This window comes from Arvicanthis niloticus, chromosome 18 (genome assembly GCF_011762505.2).
Source record: "Arvicanthis niloticus isolate mArvNil1 chromosome 18, mArvNil1.pat.X, whole genome shotgun sequence".
Classification (NCBI taxonomy): domain Eukaryota; kingdom Metazoa; phylum Chordata; class Mammalia; order Rodentia; family Muridae; genus Arvicanthis; species Arvicanthis niloticus.
This window is the reverse complement of record NC_047675.1, coordinates 37,913,037-37,937,456: the sequence shown is the minus strand read 5'-3', so window position 1 is coordinate 37,937,456 and position 24,420 is coordinate 37,913,037. Positions and strand designations below refer to the sequence as shown.

At 45.4% G+C, this 24,420-nt stretch overlaps 1 protein-coding gene across 2 annotated transcripts; it reads left to right on the top strand.

Moving 5' to 3' along the window:
• Positions 1-600: 600 nt before the first annotated feature.
• Positions 601-24,289, top strand: Tmem231 (transmembrane protein 231). 2 transcript variants are annotated; one of them, XM_034523017.2, is made up of 7 exons: positions 601-778; positions 886-1,055; positions 16,215-16,343; positions 16,582-16,725; positions 19,848-19,929; positions 21,567-21,672; positions 22,026-24,289. In XM_034523017.2, the coding sequence occupies exons 1-7, from the start codon at positions 640-642 to the stop codon at positions 22,201-22,203; spliced, it is 948 nt and encodes a 315-aa protein (XP_034378908.1). In that variant the 5' UTR covers positions 601-639; the 3' UTR covers positions 22,204-24,289. The 2 variants fall into 2 exon arrangements, with proteins under 2 accessions (XP_034378908.1, XP_034378909.1); XM_034523018.2 differs by lacking the exons at positions 601-778; positions 886-1,055 and adding an exon at positions 7,434-8,075.
• Positions 24,290-24,420: the final 131 nt, after the last annotated feature.

The following is a 24,420-nucleotide window of genomic DNA, read 5'->3' as shown; positions in this document are numbered from 1 at the left end:
CTTCGAATAACTAGGGGATTTGTTTCCTGTTTTCTATCTTTCCTGCTATGGGACATAGTGATAGCACTAACTTTGAAGGCAAAAGTACCTACTTCTAGGATTGTGGCCTTGATATATGAATGGTGGGACTTCAGTAGGAACCACATTGGAGTTTTTGCATTGAAACAAAGTCTCCTGTATCTCTGGCTGGCCTCTTGCTCACAATGTAGCTAAAGATGACCTTGGATTTCTGATCCTTCTGCCTTCACCTGAAGAATTGCTAGTATTACAGATGTGGGCCACCGTGCCTGGTTTAATGATGTGCAGGAGATGAACTCAGGGCTTCCTGCATGGTAGGCTAGCCTTCTGCTAAGCTATATCAACCATCTTTATGTTGTGAGTTAATAGGTGACCTATGGGGAGATGTCAACATCTATGCACATCTGATTTTGTACAATTGACACAGACTTTGGTGAGTGGAAATACTATTACTGTTGCTCTCTTGAAGAGACGTGCAGGCACTGCCTAAAATGTATCTAGTTTCTAACACAGGAACCTCCTCCCGCTAGCTCCTCCCCCTGCTAAGGCCTGCGTGCCTGCTATTGGTTCCTCTGCCCTCCGTCGGTTGCCGTGGAGACTCCGCGCTGCGGTCCTGGGCTCATGGCGCTGTACCATCTCTTCTCTCATCCGGTCGAGCGCTCCTACCGCGCGGGGCTCTGCTCCAAGGCCGCGCTCTTCCTGCTGTTGACCACTGCGCTCACCTACATCCCCCCTCTGCTGGTGGCCTTCCGGAGCCACGGTGAGCCTGCCCGGGTCTGGAGGGCCTTACGGTTCGGCTCGGCGTGGCCGGCGGGCCCAGGCCGCCAATCCTGACCTGGCTCCCCCAACCCGCCTTGTCTCCCGCAGGGTTTTGGCTGAAGCGGAGCAGCTACGAGGAGCAGCCGAACGTGCGTTTTCAGCACCAAGTGCTGCTCGTGGCTCTACTGGGGCCTGAGCCCGGAGCCTTCCTCGCATGGAGCACGTTCCCCGCCTTCAACCGGCTGCAGGGGGTTCACCTGCGCGTCCCGCTCGTGTCGGTGCGTGGTTCCCGCCGGGACCCTGGGGGGGGACAAGATGGGGTGAGATCCCATTTAGGGTCATTTGACGGCGTGTGGGGCAGAGTCTCTTGTATCTCAGGCTGGCTTTAAACTATATAGCCAAAGTCGGCCTTCAACATCTGTTCCTCCGGTCTCCACTTTCCCAGTGCCAGGAATTTCGGTTATGCAACGCCGTGCTGGGGTTTATGGAGTGCTGGGAATCAAACCCAGGGCTTTGTGCTTGCACGCAAGCATTTTACCACTGAGCCACATTCTCAGCCCCACAGCTTGGATCTCAAGGAGCCACCGGGAGTTGGAAACAAAGTCTCTTTAGCCTGCGCATGCTTAACTTTCTAGTTAGTTTTACTCAGCTTCTCCAGGTGTCCCCAGAAAGTCAACCATGCGGGCGGTGTGTTCGTCTGACAAACTGCCTGCCTCTGGTGCAGGTCACTTCCGAATGAAAAGGTGGCTGTGAAAACCCTCTTAAGGGCTTGAAGGCTAAGGTCTGTATACCCCAGCAAGTCGCTGAGTTTAAACATCACCACACTGTAAAGACAAAAAGTGCCCGCGTTTATATGCAGACTGGACGCGGGTTAGGGCGGGGCAAGCGCTGATTGGTTGAATTCTCAGCCTCTGCTCTGGCCAAGCCACGCCTGGCTGGGGTAGGTTCCTAACTCTGTTCCACATTGCAGCTGTCCCCCTATGAAACTGAAACATTTTACGGTCTGCAGTTTAGTGTTTACTTTCGCATAAATCAAATGCTTCCTTACAGTCATCCCTTTCCGTTCATATTCTGAACATATTTTCCTTTAGACGTATGGGACATCTGGCTTTCCTACTTTCAAATGTGGATCTTTTCGGACAGGTCTGATTATTAGCCTAGAAGGCAAACTCATGTAGACGATGGGGAAAAAAAGTCAGACTTTTCTAATCTAATTCAGATTACTCTGCTCTTTAATTTTTCATATATATATATATATATATATATATATATATATATATATATATATTTCGTGATCACAAACCTGTTGACAGAAAAGTAAAGGTTCGCTGTGGTTGGTACATGTATCAGTAGTACTGGTTAACCAACTTTATTTGTTTTAAGGTCTGTAGCTTATTTAATGACATGGGCAATGTGATGAATTTAACTAGTTGTTTGTTAGTAAATATTTGTTTCTAACCTACGCGTGTTATCCCAGTTGAGGCAGGAGGATTGCCCCCTTCCCTGGCCTATACAGCAATCTCAAGGCTATTCAGTCTCAAAAGCGGTAGCACTGGTGTGTGAGGTTAGAGGACAACTTGGAGGGGTCAGTTCCCTCCTGTCACTGTCCCAGGGTCGGGGATTCCCAGGGTTAGCTGCAGGAGTCATTAACTGCTGAGCTAGTCATTACCCACCCTTACTCCTTGATTTTTTTTTTTAATTTACTCCAATCTCTTTACTATTAAAATTATTATGTGAATAAACAAAACTTTAACTAAATCTTACAGCTTTTTTATTCTTTTTGAGATGGGTTATTGCTATGTTGCCTGCCCAAGCTGGCTGTGGCTCAAGCAATAAATGCACCCAGTTCAGCCCCCTAAGAAGCTGGGACTACAGTCGAGAGGCCCAGACTTAAGTCATACACCTCTGAATGGAAGCTTTTTGTTGGAATCTCATGCACATAGAGAAAACAAAATAAGCAAACAAAATAATTGTTAATTGCAGGGAAATAAGCCATGAGAACACGCAGGGAAGGAGATGGCAGTCAGGACTGCGAACGGGAATGGGACTTGCTTAGTCTTAGTTACTTCACGGAATGCTGACTAAGCAAAATGTCGATCTAGGGAAACTGAAGGGATGAGAGGGGGATGTGCGATGATGGCTGATGGGAGGGGGAGGGATGCTCAGGCTCCATCTGTCCCCAGGGAATGTCAGTAGAGAATACTCAGAAAAGAGATGGAGACTCAGCAAATGTTATTTAAACATCTGGGAAGTCTTTCTTCTGGGAAGTGTTTTTGTTTTTCAGAGCAGGGTTTCTCTGTGTAGTTCTGGCTGTCCAGGAACTTGCTCTATAGACCAGGTTGGCCTTGACCGCAGAGATTCGCCTGCCTCTCCCTCCCCAGTACCAGGATTAAAGGCGTGTGCCACCACCTCCCAGCCTAGGGAGCACTTTAAAAAAACAAAAACAAAAGTTTTAAACATACCCCTTTCGTTATTTTTTTTAAGATTTATTAATTTTTTATTTATATTAGTCCAGCTGTCTTCAGACACACCAGAAGAGTGCATCGGATCCCTTTACAGATGATTGTGAGCTACCATTTGGTTGCTGGGAATTGAACTCAGGACCTCTGGAAGAGCAGTCAGTTGCTCTATACAGCTGAGCCATCTCTCCAGCCCCTGGGGAGCACTCATTAGGTAACTAAGGCAAAAGTTGTTGCTTTGGAAGGTTTTGTTTTTCCTTTTTTGTTTTGTAATATCATTGAAGTCTTTTATTCTTCAAATGATCAAGACGATTCCCCCATGCCACCAACACATACCCCTGTAGGTTTTTTGAGAGTGCATGTCATGTTGTCCAGGATGGCTTGGAACTGGTTTTGTAGCCTAGGATGACCTGAAAGACCTTGTGTTGCTGGTCTTTCATCCTGTGCCTTTGAAGCGGTGAGATTACAGTTGTGGGCCACCAGCCCCGCTTTTGCTATTTATTTACTTACCATGATGCTTTTTTAAAATTGTATTTTCTGTGTGTGGGTACTCTGCCTGCATGCACACATGTGTGCACCATGTGCCTGCCTAGTGTCATGGATCCCCTGGAACTGGAGTTATAGACAGTTGTAAGCTGACATATGGGTCCTGGGAATTAAACCAGAATCCTCTAGAGGAACAGCCCAGGCTCCCAACCACTAAGCCAGCTTTCCAGCTCCCTTTAATTGTTTATTTATTTATCCCTAAGACCAGGCTTTGCAGTGTAGTCCAGAAACGGGCCAGGTTGGCCATGAACTGGTGACCCTCTTACTAACTACTAGGATTACAAGCAGGGCCTGCTGTACCTGGCTCCGTTTTTATTCTCGAGACTCTAATGCAATGCTCTCCAACCGTCCTAATGCTTCAGCCCTTTAACATAGTTCCTCATATTGTTGTGACCTCAGCTCTAAAATTATTTCATTGCTACTTCAAAACTGTAATTTTGCTACTGTTATGAATTGTAATGTAACTATCTGATATGCAGGATATCTGATATTTCAACCCCTGTGAAAGGATCCTTCAACCCCATAGCCCCCAAGGAGCTGGAGATCCACAGGTTGAGAAACTCCACTCTAATGCTTCTAGAGAAGAGTGATGGGGTGAGAGGCCAGGGTAGAGGTGAGCCTGCCCTTCCCTGTGTACCCACTGGACCTTTTTTGTTTGTGTTTGTTTTTCGAGACAGGGTTTCTCTGTGTAGCCCTGGCTGTCCTGGAACTCACTCTGTAGACCAGGCTGGCCTCGAACTCAGAAATCCGCCTGCCTCTGCCTCCCAAGTGCTGGGATTGAAGGCGTGTGCCACCACTGCCCGGCTCCCACTGGACTTCTTAATGTCCACACTCATATGTTTTCTTTCCAAAGGTTAAAAACAAAGTTTTTCAGGCTGTAAGAGAATCTCACTGGAGAGCACTTGCATACTATCTGTGAGGCTAGATTAAATCCAAACATTTTTTTTTAAACTTTAAACAAAATTCTAGTTCTACTTTAAGACAATGGGTTTGTTTGTTTTTGTTTTGATTGGCTAGTTGGTTGCTGCTTGGTTTTGAGACAGAGTCTTTCTCCATAGTCCAGACCAAACTCCAACTCAGTAAGGCTGACTTCAAACTAACCATCCTCTTGCCACCACCTCCCAAGCACTGGGTTGGCTGGCAAGTGCCACCACGCCTGGCAAATGTAGTGCGTTTATGTGTAGGATTTTTGGTAGAAGGTTTATTCTTCACATTTTTCCCCTCTACATTTCTATCCTTCCCACAGACACTTCTGGACATTAGAGTCTAAGAAGTAACGGAAAGCTGAGGTATTCACCAAAGCAAGAATAAGCTTTAGGCTTGCTTCTTTCCTTCTTACTCATTCGCTACCACTGCTCGGTGGCTTATCTCTGCAACCAGAAGCCACTCCCTTGAGAACTCTGCTCATCATCTTCCTCTGCTTCTGGTAGGTGGCTCCCGTTTCAAGTTTAAGAAGCCAAAACCTAATTCTTTTTAATCCTGGATGGATGTGCTGTGTTTCCTTTCCTTTCTGTTTGTTTCCAGTGGTGGGGCTCTACCCCGAGGCCTTGAATGTGCTAGACAAGCACTCTGCCTGTGAGCAACAGCCTGGATAATCCTGGACAGCTTGGAAAACAGGGGCCATAGCTAGGGATGTTGTTCAGGAGTGTGTGTGTGTGTGTATGTACATGCATACGCGTGCCAGCACACACACACATACATATATACACACACAGCACACACACACACTCCAAACTTGGTGGGCTAAAGTATTACAATCATCATGAGTTTGAGGCTAGCCTGGGCTACACAGTAAGTTACAGCTCTGGTAAAGCTAAAGTAAGACCCTGTCTTTTTTGGTTTTTCAAGACTGGGTTTCTCTCTGGCTGTCCTGGAACTCACTCTGTTGACCAGGCCTCTCCTCAAACTCAGAAATCCGCCTGCCTCTGCCTCCCAAGTGCTGGGATTGAAGGCGTGCGCCACCACTGCCCAGCTAAGACCCTGTCTTAAAAGAAGTAAAACATAACTTTTTTTCCTAAATGTCTCCTTTAGAACAATTTTCAAATTTTAATTTATTATTTTTTGTTTATATGAGAGTTTTATTTTGCATATATATGCATATATCTTGTATGTATGCATATATATTCACATACACACACACACACACACACACATGAATGCGGTGCCCATGGAGCTAAAAGAAGATGTTGGATGTGCCTGGAACTGGAGTTTATAGATGGTTGTACTCTATCATCTGTGTGCTGGGAATCAAGTCTTGGTCCTCTGGAAGAGCAGCTAGTGTTAATCAAGGGTACTGGAGAGATAACTCAGTGGTTATGTTTTTTCAGTTACCAGTACCTATCTTAGGCAGTTAACAGCCACCTGTAATTCCAGTCTCAGGGAATCTCATGCACTCTTTTGGCCTCTGTAGGAACTAACACACGTGTGTGAACACATATACAAATGCATATACACAAACACATAAAGAAAAATAAAACATTTTTAATGAATTAATAGCTCAGTAGCACAAAAAAAGAAATTAGAAGGCACTGTATAAAAAGTTTTTAAAGAAGAAAAGTCTAGAATGTGTCAATAAGCAAAACAAAACAGAATCCAAAGAAATCATAAATATAAAAATGCAAGTAAATATATAAAATGGTAAAGTCACTTTGGAAAATAGTTTAGCAAGTCTTTAAAAGTTAAACTTTTGAAGTACCATATTTAGTAGATAACTAAAATCTACTCTTACATGTATATATATCTGCATGCATGTGTGTGGTGTATAGTGTAAGCACATGTATGTATACAGGTGTGCACGTGCACAGTGACCAGAGGAAGATGCTGGGTATCCTGCTGTATCACTCTCTACCTTACTCCCCTGAGATGGGTTTCTTTCTGAACCTTGGTAAAGGCCAGTGGTCAGGAAGTCCTGAGAGCCTCCAGTCTTACTCCTATAGGCTTGGATTTCCAGGCACAAGCAGCTCTTAACATGGATGCTGGGATTCATACTCAGACCCTCATGCTTTCACAGACAACCTCATGCTTTCACAGACAACCTCATGCTTTCACAGCCAATGGGGGGGGGGGGGAATATATATATGAATATTCTTGCTCTCTGTGTATTGATATCTTGGTTTGTTGAACTTTTGGTCCTTCTGTCCCAGCTTCATTTACAGCTGTCATTACAGGCTTGCACCACTGCCTAGCTGGACATGTTCACATGGTGTACATTTTACTATTATCATCAGCATTATTATTTTTGACAGTCTTATATAGCTCAGACTGCCTTGAACTTTTTTTTTTTTTTTAAGATTTACTTATTTTATGTGTGTGAGTACACTGTAGCTGTCTTCAAACACACCAGAAGGAGGCATTGGATCCCATTACAGATGGTTTGTGAGCCACCATAGTTGCTGGGAATTGAACTCAGGACCTCTGGAAGAGCAGTCAGAGCTCTTAACCACTGAGCCATCTCTCCAGCCCTGCCTTGAACTTTTTACCTCCTGAGTGCTGGGATTCAAAGCAGTCATTACCACACTTCACACTTGGGTGGTTTTTTTTTTTTTTTTTTTTTTTTTTTTTTTTTTTTTTTTTTTTTTGGTTTTTGGTTTTTGGTTTTTCGAGACAGGGTTTCTCTGTGTAGCCCTGGCTGTCCTGGAACTCACTCTGTAGACCAGGCTGGCCTCGAACTCAGAAATCCGCCTGCCTCTGCCTCCCAAGTGCTGGGATTAAAGGTGTGCGCCACCACCGCCCGGCACCACTTGGTTTATGGTGCTAAGGATTGAACCCAGGCCTTCGTGCATGCGTGGCAAATGCTCTAGTAGCTAAGCAAAGTCTCCAGCCCACCGTTTATTATTTTTCGAAGAGTAGGTTTTATGGGGTGTGAATTGTGTCTTCAATACTCATAAAAGCAGCCAGGCAGTAGCCTAGTGTGCAATACAAGCGATGGTAGTAAAAAATTCGCTGTTGACTTACTATGTCTTATCTACGTCCCCCTATCTACTTGTACACAGAATAAGTACTTTATTGTCAGGTAGCATATTTAAAGTCATTTCTGCAGTATTTGGCCTGTGACAAACAGTAAATATTAGCTACTAATTTTGAAGACAATATACAATTTGTTTATTCTCACAGTAACCCTGTGAGGTGAATTGAGAGAACATTGTCCACCATTTTACATATGAAGACATAGACTCACAGAAGGACTCATTTGCTCTGGGTTTCATGCGAACAGTGTCCAGCTGGGCATAGTGGCACATGGCGGTACCATCTGCTACTCACAGAGCTGAGACAGGAGGATCACAAGCTCGACAAGTAAGCTTAAATATCAATACATAGCAAGACACAATAAAAAATGTATATTTTATATGCTTAATCATATTCTGTGAAATATTTTTATTTTAGCTCTAAACATATAGACCCAGGCTAGCGTCACCATGTCTGGGAAACTAACCAAGGAGTCAAGGAAGCCATGGTTTTTAGGTCAAAGTTTGACCAACATTGGGCGGTGGCTTTGAAGTTGCTAATTTTGGGGAATGCTTCAAAGTCACAGACAGCCTCGTTCTGCTCTGGTCAGTTCACCTATAACAGTGTGTTCAAGATCCCAATTTTTTAAAAAAATGTTTTAAAGTCTAGTTTTTGTTATTTGTAAGTGGCCTTCTCAGTGACGTGGCTCAGTTAAGGATACGGCGCCAGAGATTAGAGACGGGTGTCACAGTCTGAGGCCGTGTGTCTAAGCACCCATTTTTTCCCCATCTCTAACTCTGGGGTGTGTCTTGCTGCCCTTGGCACCTGGCAGTCACTGGTGGCCAGGAGGCTGCCTGCTGCTTTAGTTCTCATTACCCATCTGTGTGCAGATGTCAAATGCCAATGTGGCAGGATGTGGTTCCATGTCCAGAATCTCTGAGGAACTCCAGTTCGAGGCCACCCAAGCACTGTCTGAGACCAACAGCAAAGGGCTGGTTGACAAAGGTTTGTAAACCCCAGCCCCTAGGAGGCAGAGGCAGCACTCGGGAGAAGAGGGCATCCGATGATTTCCTGGACCTGGAGTTACCGATGGTTGTGACCCACCCAGTGGATGCTGGGAACTGAACCTACAAGAGCACTACAAGAGTCTACAAGAGCACCTAGTGCTCTTAACCATGGAACCATCATCCTAAGGCCAACTAAATAAAAAAACAAAAAACCAGAAAGATAATACCCGGTAATGACAAGAATACAGTGAGATGGCCAATGGTATAAACTTGAATATTCACATTGAAAATTACAGAGAGAGAACTAATTTTGTTTAAAGTTTTAAAAAAAAAATGTTTGGATTGAATCTAGCCTCACAGATAGTATGCAAGTGCTCTCCAGTGAGATTCTCTTATAGCCTGAAAAACTTTGTTTTTGCCTTTGGAAAGAAAACATATGAGTGTGGATATTAAGAAGTCCAGTGGGAGCCAGGCAGTGGTGGTGCACACCCTTAATCCCAGCACTTGGGAGGCAGAGGCAGGCGGACTTCTGAGTTCGAGGCCAGCAAGTAGATCCCCATGAGTTTGAGGCCAGCCTGGTCTACAGAGTGAGTTCCAGGACAGCCAGGGCTACACAGAGAAACTCTGTCTCGAAAAACCAAAAAAAAAAAAAAAAAAAAGAAGAAGAAGAAGAAGGAGGAGGAGGAGAGAGAGAGAGAGAGAGAAAATGAATTACAGAGAAAAACACAAGGGATAAAACAGGAACCAAACAAAACCACAACAAGCCATGAGACACTGTAGATGCCCTGGAAAATGGTTATAAGTCCTGACATTCTGGGAACAGTGGGACTCCCTAGGTCAGCAGCCACCTGGCTGGGAGTGTAGCTTAGTGGTATGTCCCCAGTCTAGCATACATAAGACCCTGGTTCACTAGTCCAAAATTTAACAGCAGCTTTTGCTGGCTCTCAGTCACTATCTCAGCTCCAATTCCGGCTTCCCAATGATCTGGAGATGCTGAGTTCTGTCCCCCTTTGCCCTTTGGTCCCTGTTCCCTCCGGTTAACAGGAAGCATACTGAGCCTTGCCTGAGGGCTGGTTGCTATCTGCTAGAATGAAGAGCCACTACTGGTGTGGCCCAGGTAAGGACAGCAAGCAAACAAGTCAGATTTTTCCTTCAGCCCTCCAGGTCTCTGTATGACCTTCCTCCAAGCTCTGGGGTGTGGAGGCACAAGGATGGAGATAAGCCTTAGGAGAACCAGGAATGTTAACTATGCAGTATTGTCTCTAAAACAGAGCAGATATATACCTGGTTTCCCCTGAGAAAGCTGGATGTATTTAGTAGCCTGGCTATCTCTGCTATCTGAAGGACCAGGCCACACCTGAATTCCCCAGACTATTAAATTTATCCCAGACTCTTCCTCCCTAGACCCTTAAGCGCTGTTTCTCAGTCAACAGACCCTCTCTATATGGAAGGGGCCATTTGTACCTTGTAAAAAGTTTCAGTATAAATGTGTCTGAAGCTTTGTTTATGCACAGGATTGAGTTCATTGTCATCGGAATCCTTTTTTTCTAAATTCAGCTGTGCTTTAAAAAGGCTAAAATAAACTGCCCCTTGTCAGACTCTAAAAGTTTGAACCCACATTGGCCACCAAGTCTTATTGAACTGGATTTCCTTCTTGTCTCGAGTTGACACTCTGCTGGCCCTGGTGTTCACAGAGACCCTACACTGAGGTGGCAACACCAGCTGTGTCCTGAGGTTCTGTCTCCAGCTGCCTGCACCCTCTTTCTCAAGCTTCTAGTATCTAATGACCCCAACTCTCCTCAAGCTCAGATGCAGGAGTTATCCCCCTTTGCCCTGTTTAGTCCTCTCCATACTGTGCTACTGTTATTTCCTATGTATTTTAACATAGGAAATAATAAGCATTTTGGTCTCTTTTCTCAGTGGAACCAGATCGATATCAGTGGGCTATGGTACATCTTCTAGCCAACATTAGTATTGATCCTTCCTGTAAATGATTATCCTGCAGCAACCAAAAAACTTTGAAATTGGGGCCCATACCCCCTCTTACCCTCAGTTTAACAATACATACATATACAGGCCATGATGGTTCCTTTACTGGGATATGTGACAATAATATATGAGACCATACATAGATATAAAGATTGTTACATGCCTGCCTGTAACCTGAGCATTTGGGAGACTGAGACAGGAAGATCCAGGAGTTCAAGGCCAACCTTGTCTATATAGCAAGACCTCTAACTAAAGAGATAATTGGGCCAGTTAAAGCAATTAGGAACACTTCTTGCTTTTGGGTTTTAGTTCCCAGCACCCACACGGGGCTACTCAACCATCTGTAACTCCAGTTCCAGGGAATCTAACACCCTTTTCTGGCCTCTATGAAATTTTTGTGGCTTTTTTTTTTTCTTTTTCTTTAATCACAAAAAAAAAAAAAAAAAAAAAAAAAAAAAAAAAAAAAAAATGAGCTAGTTAGCTGGCTCAGCAGACAAAGTTGCTTGCCACCAAGCCTGACAACTGTGCCTCATCCCCAGAGTCCACATGGTAGGAGAGGACTGTCTCCTGTCCTCTGACCTCCACTCCTGTGCCACACACAAATAAATAATAAATGTAATTTTTAAGTTCCAAAATATGCATATATTTTCATACCAATGAAGTGGTATGATTTACAAATTTTCTTAGCCAGATACCAATTAGATTTCAGGAACTGACCTAGAATTAGTGTTGAGGTATTAGCTCTCTGAATGCCTCCTTTAAAAAGAAAAAAAGACACATTGTATTTGGTTTATGTGTGGGGGTGTTTTGCCTGAGTGTATGTTCATGCACCATATGTGTACAGTGTACCCAGAAGCCATGATGGATCTCTGGGACTGGAATTACATGTGGTTATGAGCCTCCATGTGGTTGCTGGAAATTGAACTCAGGTCCTCTGGAAGAGCAACCTGTGTGTTATCAGCTGAGCTATCTGTCCAGCCTCCCACCCACCCCCCACCCGCACACTCTAGGGACTATTATCATTCTTGTTTGTATAGTCACAAGGTTTGAACACGGTACATCCTCCTTAGGCTCACATGTGAACATTTGGTCGCCAGTTGGTGGCGCTGTTTTAAAAGGTTATGGAACTTTTTTTTTTTTTTTTATAAGTTTTTTCGAGACAGGGTTTCTCTGTGTAGTCCTGGCTGTCCTGGAACTCACTCTGTAGACCAGGCTGGCCTTGAACTCAGAAATCTGCCTGCGTCTGCCTCCCAAGTGCTGGAATTAAAGATGTGTCTCACCAGTGTCCTGCTTGGTTATGGAACTTTTAAAGATGAAGCCTTGCTGGAGGAAGTTTGTCATTGGAAGCTAGCTTTGACTCATGTGTATGCAAGCAGCCTTCTTCCTCCTCCCCCTCCCCTTCAGCCTTCTTACTGTCCAGGTGCCCTGCTGTCACCCACACTTGGCACACAGACCCTTGCTTAGCCTGGATCACCCTCCACTCATTCCCCAGCTTATATTGTCAGGGTGCCAGCAAGTTAGGTCATCCCAAACACTTCCCAGAAAAGTCTCCGTTAATTTCCACCCTCCATTTTAGCCTGCTTCAATTTTCTCTGTGCCACTTGACAGTTACCTGGTGCTGTCGTGTATTTCTTAGTCACTATTCCCAGCAGAACGGTACCTTTGTACAAAATGGTATTTCCTGCCCCCATCTTTGGTTTTGATTTTGTTTTGTTTTAGGGGGAAGGGTACATGTTTCTTTGAGGTTATTTATTTATGGATGTATTTATTTCATTTAAGGATTTGTGGAAACATTTTTGTTTTTATGGATTTCTTGGAGATAAAGTCTTACTATGTAGCCCTCACTTGTCTGGAACTCACTGTGTAGACCAGGCTGACCTCAAACTCTACCCAAATAATATATATGTTATTATTTAGCCTTGTTGTTGTTACTTTATTGATTTAAGATTTATTTCTAGTATTTGATTTATGTGTGTGTTGTATATATTTCTATGTGCATAAACACCCATGTGGATATTTGTACATGTAAGTTCCTGTGAGGACCAGAGGACATTGGGATTCCCTGGACCTAGTGTTTCAGGCAGTTGTGAGGCACCCAGTGTGAGTACTGACCAAACTCTGGTCTTCTGGAAGAGCAGCACACTGTGCTCTTGACTGATGAACTAGCTCTCCATCTCCTGTGGGACCAAGCCAGGTATGATACACCTACCTTTCAGGTTAAGGTTACTGTTTGCAGTTAAGACTGTTAAGAGTAAGTTTCTGTGCAGGTTGAAGTTTCTGTTTGTAGTTAAAGAGTAAGTTCATATTTGTCCTGTGTTAAGGCTTTGCAAGTGAGGGTTTCTATGTATAATTAAACATAAGTCCCTGTTTCTTAGATCTGATGTAAACTGTAAAACATGTTTTTCAGCCTACACTAAAGTGTGACCCCATTTGCATGATAAATATATCCTTACCTTACTTCCCTTTCATTGTTTGTTTGTTTGTTTGATTAATTGATTGATTGACTAATTTTTTTTGAGATAGGGTTTTTCTGTGTAACTGCCTTGGCTGTCCTGGAACTCACTCTGTAGACCAGGCTGGCCTCTAATTCAGAAATCCGCCTGCCTCTGCCTCCCAAGTGCTGAGATTGAAGGCGTGCACCACCACTGCCCGGCTAAAATACCCAATCTTGTTTGTTTTTTGTTTTTTGTTTTTTGTTTTTGTTTTTTTCCCCCATGAGACTCGACGGGAGTCGCACAGGATTCGAACTTGGGAACACGGACACGGTCTGCCACTAGAGGGCGGGTGCCCAAGCTGTGCGCCACCACAGGCTTAAAATACCCAATCTTAAATCCTGACTTCTTGTGTCTAGATTTTTCTCATGTATAGGGGATAGCACTTGATCTTTCTGAGACTTGCTGCATATTGTAAAGATGGAGTGAAATGCCTTCCTCTCCCTGTCACATCCCATTGGAGTGAGTCAGCATCTTCCTGGCAATTCTTTCCTGGCCCCTCTCCTCTTGTAAACCGAGAATCATGGTCTTTATCTTCCTGTCCAGCCCAAGGTCCCGAAGGTAGTTGTGGTAGTCTGAATATAAATGGTATCTACAGGCCCTCAGGAAGTAGCACTGTTAGGAGGTGTGGCCTTACTGGAGTGGGTGTGGCCTTGTTGGAGGAAGTGTGTCAGGGTGGGGGGAGGCTTTGAGATCTCAGCAGCTCAAGCCAGACCCAGAGTTTCATCTCTTTCTGCTGCCTGCGAATCTGGACATAGAACCCTCAGCTACCTCTCCAGCACCAGGCCTGATTGCATGCTGCCATGCTTCCCACCATAACGATAATGGACTGAACAGCAGTGGTGACGTGGTACCTCTTCACAGCAACAGAGCTAACAGCAGTCTTCCTTACAGCAACAAAAGCCAACTCACAGAAGGCCAGGCAGCCGCTTTCCCATCCCATTCATATTGACTAATACATAAGTGGCTCTGTGACTCCATCAGTCAGTCGCCCTGGTAACAGAGTTCCCTCCTCCCCCAGAAAGCTGATGAACAGGGACCAGGAGAGAAGTAGCCATGGAGGAAGGACAGTAGATGATAACGAGCCTGAGCCTAAGACAAGGACATGGCTGTCTAGAAGGAAAGAAACCACTGCAAGGCTCTAAAAGCATCTATCTTGACTCCAGCCTTGCTCATTTGAGAAACAAAACCTCTTGGTTGCAGAGTGGTCTATATGGGTGGGCCAAGTGAATGAGCTGAGGTGGAATGCTTCCGGGACGAGCTTAGCATGGAGGCATTGGTGTGTGTCAAGAACGCTTGGCAGATGGGGCTACATTTCAGTTCTGTCTCTCCTGCTGGCCACTGTCAGGTCACTGTGACATAGCTGGGACTGCAGGGACCACCTTGTGACCGATTTTTAACTGCTCACATATCATTTATGGGCTGTGACTTTTCTTATCCCCTCCTGATTCTTGTCAAATATTTGTGGTCTTGGTATCTTACTGATCTTACTTAGTTTCCTTTTTGTATTTTATTGATTGATGCTAAAAGATACATGCATAAGGTTTAAAGCTTCAACATGAGTAATGAGCCAGATAGCGCAACCTTCAGTATCTGAAGCCAAGGCACTTGGGGTTTAGGATGTGCACACAGGGTACGGATATGCGCAGTGGTTAAGAGCACTGGCTGCACCTGCAAAGGACCTGAGTGCACTTCCCAGCACCCACATGACAGCTTACAGCCATCTGTAACAACACTTTCAGGGCCTCTTCCAGAAGTGCCCTTCTGACCTCTGTGTGTATCAGGTGTGCACTTAGTGCACAGACATATGTGCGTGCAAACATTTATACACATAAAAATAAATCTTTTGGACTGGAGAGATGGCTCAGTGGTTAAGAGGACTGACTGCTTGCTCTTTCAGAGATCCTGAGTTCAATTCCCAGCCATCACATGGTGGCTCAAAACCATCTGAAATGGGATCTGATGTCCTCTTCTGGTGTGTCTGGAGACAGCTATCTACAGTTTACTCATATACATAAAATAAATAAATCTTTAAAAAATATTTTTTAATTTAATTAAATTTTATTTTGTGTTTTGTTTTTCAAGACAGGGTTTCTCTGTATAGCCCTGGCTGTCCTAGAACTCACTCTGTAGACCAGGCTGGCCTGGAACATAAAAATAAATCTTAACAAAATGTATAAACAGAGCTTGGTGGATTTGTATAGCATTTGCTTGGTAAATGCATGATTATTAGAATTAGATTTTGGTTTTTTCTTTTTTTTTTCTTTTAGATTCACTTATTTTATGTATGAGTGCCCCATCTGCATGTACACCTGCACGCCAGAAGAGGGCATCAGATCCCATTACAGATGGTTGTGAGCCACCATGTGGTTGCTGGGAATTAACTCTGGGACCTCTTAACGTCTGAGGCAACCATCTTCTTTCCATTTGGACAAACTGACTCAGGGATGGAGGGAGCACACAGTGGTCAGCGCTAGTCTGGTATGTAGGAGGCCCTAGCCAATCCCTAGCTCTCTAAAGAAAGAACAAAAGGAAAGACAGTTAGGGAGGGAGAGGAAAAAGAAACTCCTTTCGAGGCTGGAGACAGGGCTCAATACCGTCCTTGCAGAGGGTCCAGGTTTCGCACCTTCACCAGGAAGCTTAGGATCACCTTTACCTTAAGCCCTAGGGCGTCCGACAATGTCTTCTGGCTTGCACAGGTACACACACACACACACACACACACACACACACATATATAACTAAAATAAATAACAATTCTTTTCTGTTTGTGTTTCTGTTGTGTGTGTGTGTGTTGTTTTGTTTGTTTGTTTGTTGTCTTTCTTCTTAAGACAGGGTTTCTCTGTGTAGCCTGGGCTGTCCTGGAACTTGCCCTATAGATTAGGCCTCTAACTCAGATCTGCCTGTCTCTGCCTCCCAAGTGCTGATATTAAAGATGTGTGTGCCACCACTGACCAGCTACAGCAATTCTCTAAAAAAGTAAATCTCTCCCTTTGTAGTCCAGAGAAGAAGACAGGAACCAGGATGGGAAAATGGATGTGTTGTACTTTAAACTTGAACTTCCCCTGCAGTCCACAGAGCATGTTCTGGGTGTGCAGCTTCTCCTGACCTTCTCCTACCAACTGCACGTGAGTCTGTCCTCTCTGAGCCACACTGCAGATGGCTCTTGTATGGAACGTTATTGGGAACTTAATATAGATAAGTTGAATATTCAAAGTGATAGGCCGGAGGGTTCTGGGCAGAAAGGTTCCTGAGTGGGCTAGCATAGGCATGCCAGGCCTGTGAGCTTCAGCCGCTGACAGGTGACTTGTGAACCCCCAGGCTCTTCAGACCTGATAATGGCATCTCTCCCCCTAATGATTTCAGAGGATGTCGACATTCGAGATGCAGAGCATGGCATTTCTGCAGTCCTCCTTCGCTGTTCCCGGGTCACGGCTACATGTGAATGGCGACCTGAGGCTGCAACAGAAGCAGCCGCTGAGCTACCGTGGCCCAGACGTCAGATACAACGTAAGGATGCCCTTGTGGTCCAGCACCTTCGTGCCTATGTTTATCACAGTCTTCAAAAGACAAGAATTTAAGCTTAGAAATAGCATTTGGTTCTTCTGACATACATGAGTGTTCTGCCTGAGTGGATGTTGTATACCACAGATGGGCAGTGCTGGACCCAAGCCCAGGTCAGAAGACAGTCAGTACTCTAAGCCACTAAGCCATCTCTCCAGCCCCATCATGAATTCTTTCTTAATGTAGGAAGGGAGTTAAAGGGCTGGCCCAGTGGCTGAGAGCACTGGCTGTTCTTCCAGAGGACCCGAGTCTGATTTCCAGCACCCAGGTGGCAACTTACAACTGCTTGTAGTTCCACTTCCGGTGGATCCAACACCCTCTTCTGGCCTCCTCAGGCACTGTGCACACACAATGCACAGAAACATGTGCAGACAAAACACACATACACATAAAAACAATATATTTTTTTGTAGATGTAAAAAGGCACACCATGCTTTATACACTGAGTGAGAGGCGAAATGTTCTTACTGAAGAACTAAACTGTCCCTTGCTTTCAGGGACACACATTCCAAATGTATTCTGTGTTAGTTTTTGTTGTTTGTTTGTTTGTTTTGTTTCTTCAAGACAGGGTTTCTCTGTGTAGCCCTGGCTGTCCTGGAACTCACCCTGTAGACCAGGCTGGCCTCAGACTCTCAGGGATCCACCTGCCCTGCCAGGATTAAAGGCGAGCACCATCACCAGGCCACCTTCTGTTAGTTTATTGCTTGCTGTGACCCAATACCTGACAGAACAACCTGAAGGAGGAGAGATCTATTTTGCTCACAGTTTCAAAGGTTTTAGGCTGTCCCGTTGGGAGGGGGGGAGTGAAGAGCTTCATACTGTGGCCTGCAGGAAGAAGAGTGAAGCAGGTTGGGACCAGAGCAAGATGCAGCCCTGAGGGACAAGTTCCCATGCCATGCTTCTTCCAACCAGGTCCCACCTTCCACAGCTTCAGCACCCTCCCCACTCCCAAACATCCAAAGTCTGTCACATTTTGTACCCGTCAGTGGGTCAGACCATCGCTCAGCTCTGAGCCCTCACTTCCTAAACTTCTCTGGAGATGTCCTGTACCCAGAGGTGTGCTCTCCTAAATCTCCCAAGTGTTGCTCAAGCCAAGCAATAGGACAGTCAATATTGACTGTCACATCTTCCAAATGATCTCATAAAATACCTATGTAAATATATTTTTACAATTGCTGGTCACCATTCATTGAACAGGTGACATATGCCAGCCTAGAGTGAAAAAGTTTACAGGTGGGTGAGGTGGCATGCCTGCCTTGGCAGCCCCTGCTTGGGAAACCGAGGCAGGAAGATGACTTGAAGCCAGGAAGTGAAAACTATCCTGGTTAACTGAGCAACACGCCATGTCAAACAGAAGTGAGAAGGAGCCTTGCTCATTTGACACGCTTCTCAGTCATCACGGTGTAAATGAACGACACCTCATCTCAAACAGAAATGAAAAAGAGGTTTATAAATGTGGGATTCAGCCAGCTCAGTGACTTCCTGAGACACTGGATGGCTCAGCGCTCAGCATTGTTTGTTTGAGAGGCCTATGGTCATGGCACATGCCAACAGGACCAGGGGTGGAGGGAACATACGGACAGCCACGTGGTTAGCATAGCCTGTTTTCCTAGAACAGGAGTTGGAGGCAAACTTGTTTTTATATAAAAACCAACATAGACACGTGGGGATGGGGGATCTCACTGTCTCCCAGCTCTGCGGCCTCCTGTTCTTTTCTCATGCAGTCGCTTTATCCGGCTGCACGGATAGCCCTTCTGCTATTCTTTAAACCCACAGAGAACTGAACATCTCATCAGCCCTCTTTCTGTAATCTCTTCTTCAAGAATGAGTAAACCCTCTCTAATAATTTAAATCATTTTGCTCTCAAATTTGCTCTCAAATTTACCTTTTTTTTTTTTAATTTAGTTTTCTCCCAGATAGTCTCACTGGGGGGAAACACCTCTCTCTGTCTCTCTCTCTCTTTCTCTCTCTCTCTCTCTCTTTCTCTCTCTCTCTCTCGATTTATTTATTTTAAGTCTTATTTCAGACACATCAGAAGATAACATCAGATGCCCATTACAGAAGGTTGTGAACCACCATGTGGTTGCTGGGAATTGAACTCAGGACCTCTGGAAGAGCAGTCAGAACTCTTTTTTTTTTTTTGGTTTTTCAAGACAGGGTTTCTCTGTGTAGTCCTGGCTGTCCTGGAACTCACTCTGTAGACCAGACTGGCCTTGAACTCAGAAATCCACCTGCCTCTGCCTCCCAAGTGCTGGGATTAAAGGCGTGCGCCACCACCGCCCGGCCAGTCAGAACTCTTAACAGCTGAGCCATCTCTCCAGCCCTCAATTTTCCCTTTTATAGTGATAGAAATAAGGGCCAATGTCTACCTACATCAGGTTTCATCTGTCTGTCTGTCTCTGTCTATCTCGGTGTCTGTTTCTTACACACACACACACACACACACACACAGAGAGAGAGAGAGAGAGAGAGAGAGAGAGAGAGAGAGAGAGAGAGAGAGAGAGGTGTTTTCCCCAGTGAGACTATCTGGGAGAAAACTAAATTAAAAAGGTAAATTTGAGAGCAAATTTGAGAGCAAAATGATTTAAATTATTAGAGAAGGTTTACTCATTCTTGAAGAAGAGATCACAGAAAGAGGGCTGATGAGATGTTCAGTTCCCAGCATCCACATAAGTTCCCAGCATCCACATCAGGTCGCCCAGCATCCACATCAGGTCGCCCAGCATCCACATCAGGTTGCCCAGCATCCACATCAGTTCCCAGCATCCACATCAGGTCGCTCACACACACCTGGAACTCTAACTCCAGGGGCATCCGATGCCTCTGGCTCCCTGGGCACCTGTGCTCACAGGTACATGTTACCCCCACCCTCTGACACACTCACATACACACATAACTGTGAACAATAAAAATGAAACTCTATAGGAATGACTACTGAAACAGGGCTGGGTCACAAGGATAAGAGTGTGGTCCCTCGGCCAGGGTGGCCTCCAGGACTCAGCCTGGGTGACCTGCTGGATGGAAAGAAGAGCAGAGTGCTCACAACTTGTTCTTCTGCCCCGCCCCAGGTATCTGTGATCAATGGGACTAGTCCTTTTGCACACGACTATGACCTCACTCACATTGTTGCTGCCTACCAGGAAAGGAATGGTGAGTTGTGGACCCCTGCTCACAGACTGCCCAGGCTGAGGGGACCATGAAGACAAACCACTGGGATACTGTTCATGGTGAAAACCACAAACCCAGTGGAGGCTCAGGGATGGGCTTGCCGGAACTTGTCCTCTGTCCACTGTCCTCAAAGCCACATCATTTCCCACAAGCCACCTCTCCAGTAGCCCAGCATATTAATAATCACTCGCCTTATTTATCCAGTCACAGGTTTGGCTGCTCTCCTCTCATTAATGTGTACTTAAGCCTAGTTGTGTTATCGCTCACAGTACACCTGTAAAAGAAGTCAGGGACAATTTGCTGTCCTCACTTTCCAGACATCGACGGCTGGTGTGTGTCAAGCAGTCCGCATCTGTAGGTTGGTAGAAGAGAGGTACCACAGATCTAACTGTGGACAGTGTGTCTTCCCTAGAGGAGCATCCCCAGGCTTGAGTCAGCACTCCAGGCTGGCTGGTGGTCTGACATTTTCCCTAAAGGCATCAAAACTGTTTCTGGCAGCAAGACATTATAGATAGTCATAGACATTTCACAAGTCGGGGTTTGCAATTCCAGTATGTTCTCTTAATTCTATGCAGTACAGTAGCAGCAGTAGGCTAGCAATATTCCTAAAACTAATTCCTAAAACTAAATGTGGCCGCCACCGGCCTGAAAATCCACTCTCTTCTTCCTTATTTCATTCACTCTTTTTCCATATATAAATAGTTTCACACAACCTTCATTCTTTGGGGCTGGGAGCTAGAGCTCTCGCTTAGCATGTAGAACACCCGAGATTCAGTCACCAGTGCCACATAAAGCATGGTAGCACACACTCAGCCCCAGCCCTCAGGAGGTAGAGATGAGAGTATCAGAAATTCAAGCTCAGGGGCAGTGGTGGTGCACACCTTTAATCCCAGCACTTGGGAGGCAGAGGCAGGCAGATTTCTGAGTTCGAGGCCAGCCTGGTCTACAGAGTGAGTTCCAGGACAGCCAGGGCTACACAGAGAAACCCTGTCTCAAAAAACCTAAAAAAAGAAAGAGAGAGAGAGAGAGAGAGAGAAACAAAACAGAAATTCAAGAATTCAAGCTCGTCCTTGGTAATATATCAAGTCAGAGGCCAGTGAGTTACATGAGACTCTGTTGAGAGAGAGAGAGAGAGAGAGAGAGAGAGAGAGAGAGAGAGAGAGAGAGAGAGAGACGAGCCAAAGGGATGGCTCGATGGGTGGGTAATAGCATTTTCCATTAAGCCTGATGACCTATCAGTTCTATCCCTGGGACTCTGGAGGAAGAGAGCAGGCACACCTACACACGCACACGCACACGTACACACTGTGCACATGCAAAATAAATAAATGTATTTAAAGGGGCCAGAGCTGGTGACACAGATGAGCAGTTAAGACTGCTTGCTAGTCTTCCAGCAGATCACTGGGCTTCCCAGCAGCTGTGTTAGGCTGCTCTTGATTGCCTATAACACCAACTTCAAGGAATCTAATAGATCTGGCCTCTACAGACACCCTCAAACACAAGTACCTACACACACACACACACACACACAAATACAAATAAGCACACATTTGGGATCTGTATTCGAAGACTCCTCATAGCCCTTCGCTTTAGATTAATGATTAATGTTTGTGTTGCAGTTACCACCATCCTCAGTGACCCCAGCCCCATCTGGCTGGTGGGCAGGGCTGCTGAGGCTCCTTTTGTCATTGATGCTGTCATCCGCTATCCCGTGGAAGTCATTTCATATCCTTTCTCTTAGCCAGTCAGTGGTAGCTCATTCCCACTAAGAAAGGAGAGCTTCCTTAGCTACCCCAAGTAGGAACAGATGTGGGACTCACGAGATAGGAAATTGCTGCAGCTCCGTAGCCCCACACAAATGCCTGCTGTTCCCACAGCAAAGAAAAATCAATTTCCTGTGCCTATTTCTTTCTAAACAATCCTTCTGGGTCAGAATTATTCATATTTATATCTTAATAATCTCTGGCCATCCATTTTATCTGAAGAGTATTTGAAATATTCTTTCTATTTCCCATCGAACCTGAGCTTTGGGGTAACTGTTTCGTACATGTAGCTGTTGTCTCCTTAGCGCTTTGCACTTACCAGCCAGGGTTCTGGGAGATGATAAAGTTTGCCTGGATCCAGTATGTCAGCATCCTGCTCGTCTTCCTCTGGGTGTTTGAAAGAATCAAAATCTTCGTGTTTCAGAACCAAGTAGTGACCTCCATCCCTGTAGCCATGCCCCAGGGAGAGGTAAGGAAAGAGCACTTATCCTGAGAGGATCCCATCAGGAGACCAAGGGACCATGGCTGCCTCATTCCTGCCTTCTAAGACCTGCCGTTTCACAACATCTCTGCAAAGAGCCCGCTGGACACTCTCAGGCCTGCATGTTTCACTTGAGAGACAACAAATGGGTTTTCCAGTGTTGTACTGCACAGAGCCCACACCTTCAAAACACTGAGGGAGCCCGCAAACACTAGTTTGTGGAAAGGTCTCAAGGTTACCAGAGGCTGTGATTTTTGCTTTGTTTTGTTTCTGGTTTTGCTTTGCTTTGGCCTTGAATTTCAGGAGAAAATTGCAGAGTTCATACATCTTTGAAAGAGCCCCACCTCTGGTCAAGTTTACCTCTTTTGAACTGGGATGCCCTGTGCACTCCTCCCTTCTATCATAAGCTAGCTACTTTTTTAGCCTCCTCAGGGGCTCTCACAAGAAACTTGCAAGCCTCTAGTACTTTCTACTCCTAGGTATCTACACAGTGCTCATTCAGAACTTTGATTTCCAGAACTGAAGTCTTTAACTGGAGACCGGAAGGGGGCAGGGCAGGACCTAAATACAAGAGTCTCAGAAACATGTGCATGCTGGCGGGTAACTTAAGGGCAGGAGGACCAGACACCTGCCCTCAGGCTAATAGATGGGGGTCTGTCATCAGCTCAGCTGAACAGGCCTCTGTTCCTGCCCTGCTGTGGCTGGCTCTGTGCCCTGTTTCTTGCCCTCTGTCTGTGCCCTTGGGATGGCGGCTGGAGTCCGAAGTGCTGTTGCATTCAGTCTGTTCCCCTACCCCCAGCACCAGTGGAAGATGTCGGGCTTCTAACAACAGGTTCTTTCTCCCTGGCCCTCACCCAACAGCCTGGCCACACCCCCTCCTTGATGGCCTTCTCCCTTTCTGAAAGGATCCGGGTGACAGAGGGGTGGTTGTTGGCATTGGCTTCCACTGCCTGACAACCACAGGGTTTCTTTGGAGGCTGAGCTGAAGACTCGGTTGTTTGCAGTTCCCTTGATTAAGGAGCAGGTTACTTACCAGAGGGGAGGCTTAGGGGAAGGCATGAGGAGCAGAGAGTGCAGGGAGAGGCTGAGCAGAGCATCTAATCCAGCCTGAGTGAGAAGGAGACCAGCCAGATAGCCCTCTAATCTATAGAAGTATCTACAAAGATGCCTACTTTGCATAGAAAACTGTTATTTGGCCCCATTCCTGCCCTGAGCAATTGTACTCTCTTAAAGAACCCCACCTTACCATTAGCCCTGGAAGGACATACCTCCTCCTACCGTCCACGCCTCATGTCAAACCCTAAACACTCCTCACTACATGCACCCCAGTTTACCTTGTAGACACCCTTCTGTCAGACTGAGGAAAGAAAGAATTTTGAAAGCAAAGCTGATTTGAAGTATAAAGGAGAAACACTCTAGTACTAGTTTCTCTGACTTAACATGAACAGCTGATTGTGTGCCTGAGTGGTTTTGTTCCCCCCACCCCCGGAGATTTACTTGGAAATGGTCTCTGATTTTAATTTCAAAAAGATTATGAGAGGGATCGGATGTGGCTCAGTTGGAAGAAGTCCACACTCAGAACCCTGGGGTCCATCCCCAGCTACACATAAACCTTTATGGTGGTGCAAGCCTCTAACCCCAGCACATTGGGGGTGGAGGCAGGAGCAGAAATGCAGGATCATCCTTAAGTTAAAGCCCAGCCTGGGACACTTGAGACCCTATCTCAATAAAATAAGAAAATGGGGTTGGGGGCATGATCAGAAATATATTGTATAGCCGGGCGGTGGTGGCGCACACCTTTAATCTCAACACTTGGGAGGCAGAAGCAGGCGGATTTCTGAGTTCGAGGCCAGCCTGGTCTACAGAGTGAGTTCCAGAACAACCAGGGCTACACAGAGAAACCCTGTCTCAAAAAACAAACAAACAAAAAAACAAAACAAAAAAAAATATATTGTATGGAAAAAAAAGATAACTAGATATGGAAAGATGACCAAAGATACAGGCTACTTTGCATTATATTAAACTATCCTGTGCAAAAAATTGTATAGAGAACTCAATGATGTTTTATAACTTTCTAATTAAAATATTCCAAAAGAAAGTTTCCTGTGGCTTCTGAAAGGGGCCCTGGGTGTGGGAAGAATAGGGAGGGAAGAGATTCCTCTTGGTTCTGACTGACTGACTCTTCAACAGGCCCACCCTGCCAGTCCCCTACCTAAAGATGTTGGAGCT

Bases quoted from the DNA above. Each gene is read 5' to 3' on its own strand.
- Tmem231 (XM_034523017.2), top strand. From the start codon at position 640: ATGGCGCTGTACCATCTCTTCTCTCATCCGGTCGAGCGCTCCTACCGC. The intron at 1,056-16,214 runs GTGCGTGGTTCC...CTCCCTTTGTAG, and splicing joins TGCGCGTCCCGCTCGTGTCG to TCCAGAGAAGAAGACAGGAA. The intron at 19,930-21,566 runs GTGAGTTGTGGA...TTTGTGTTGCAG, and splicing joins TGCCTACCAGGAAAGGAATG to TTACCACCATCCTCAGTGAC.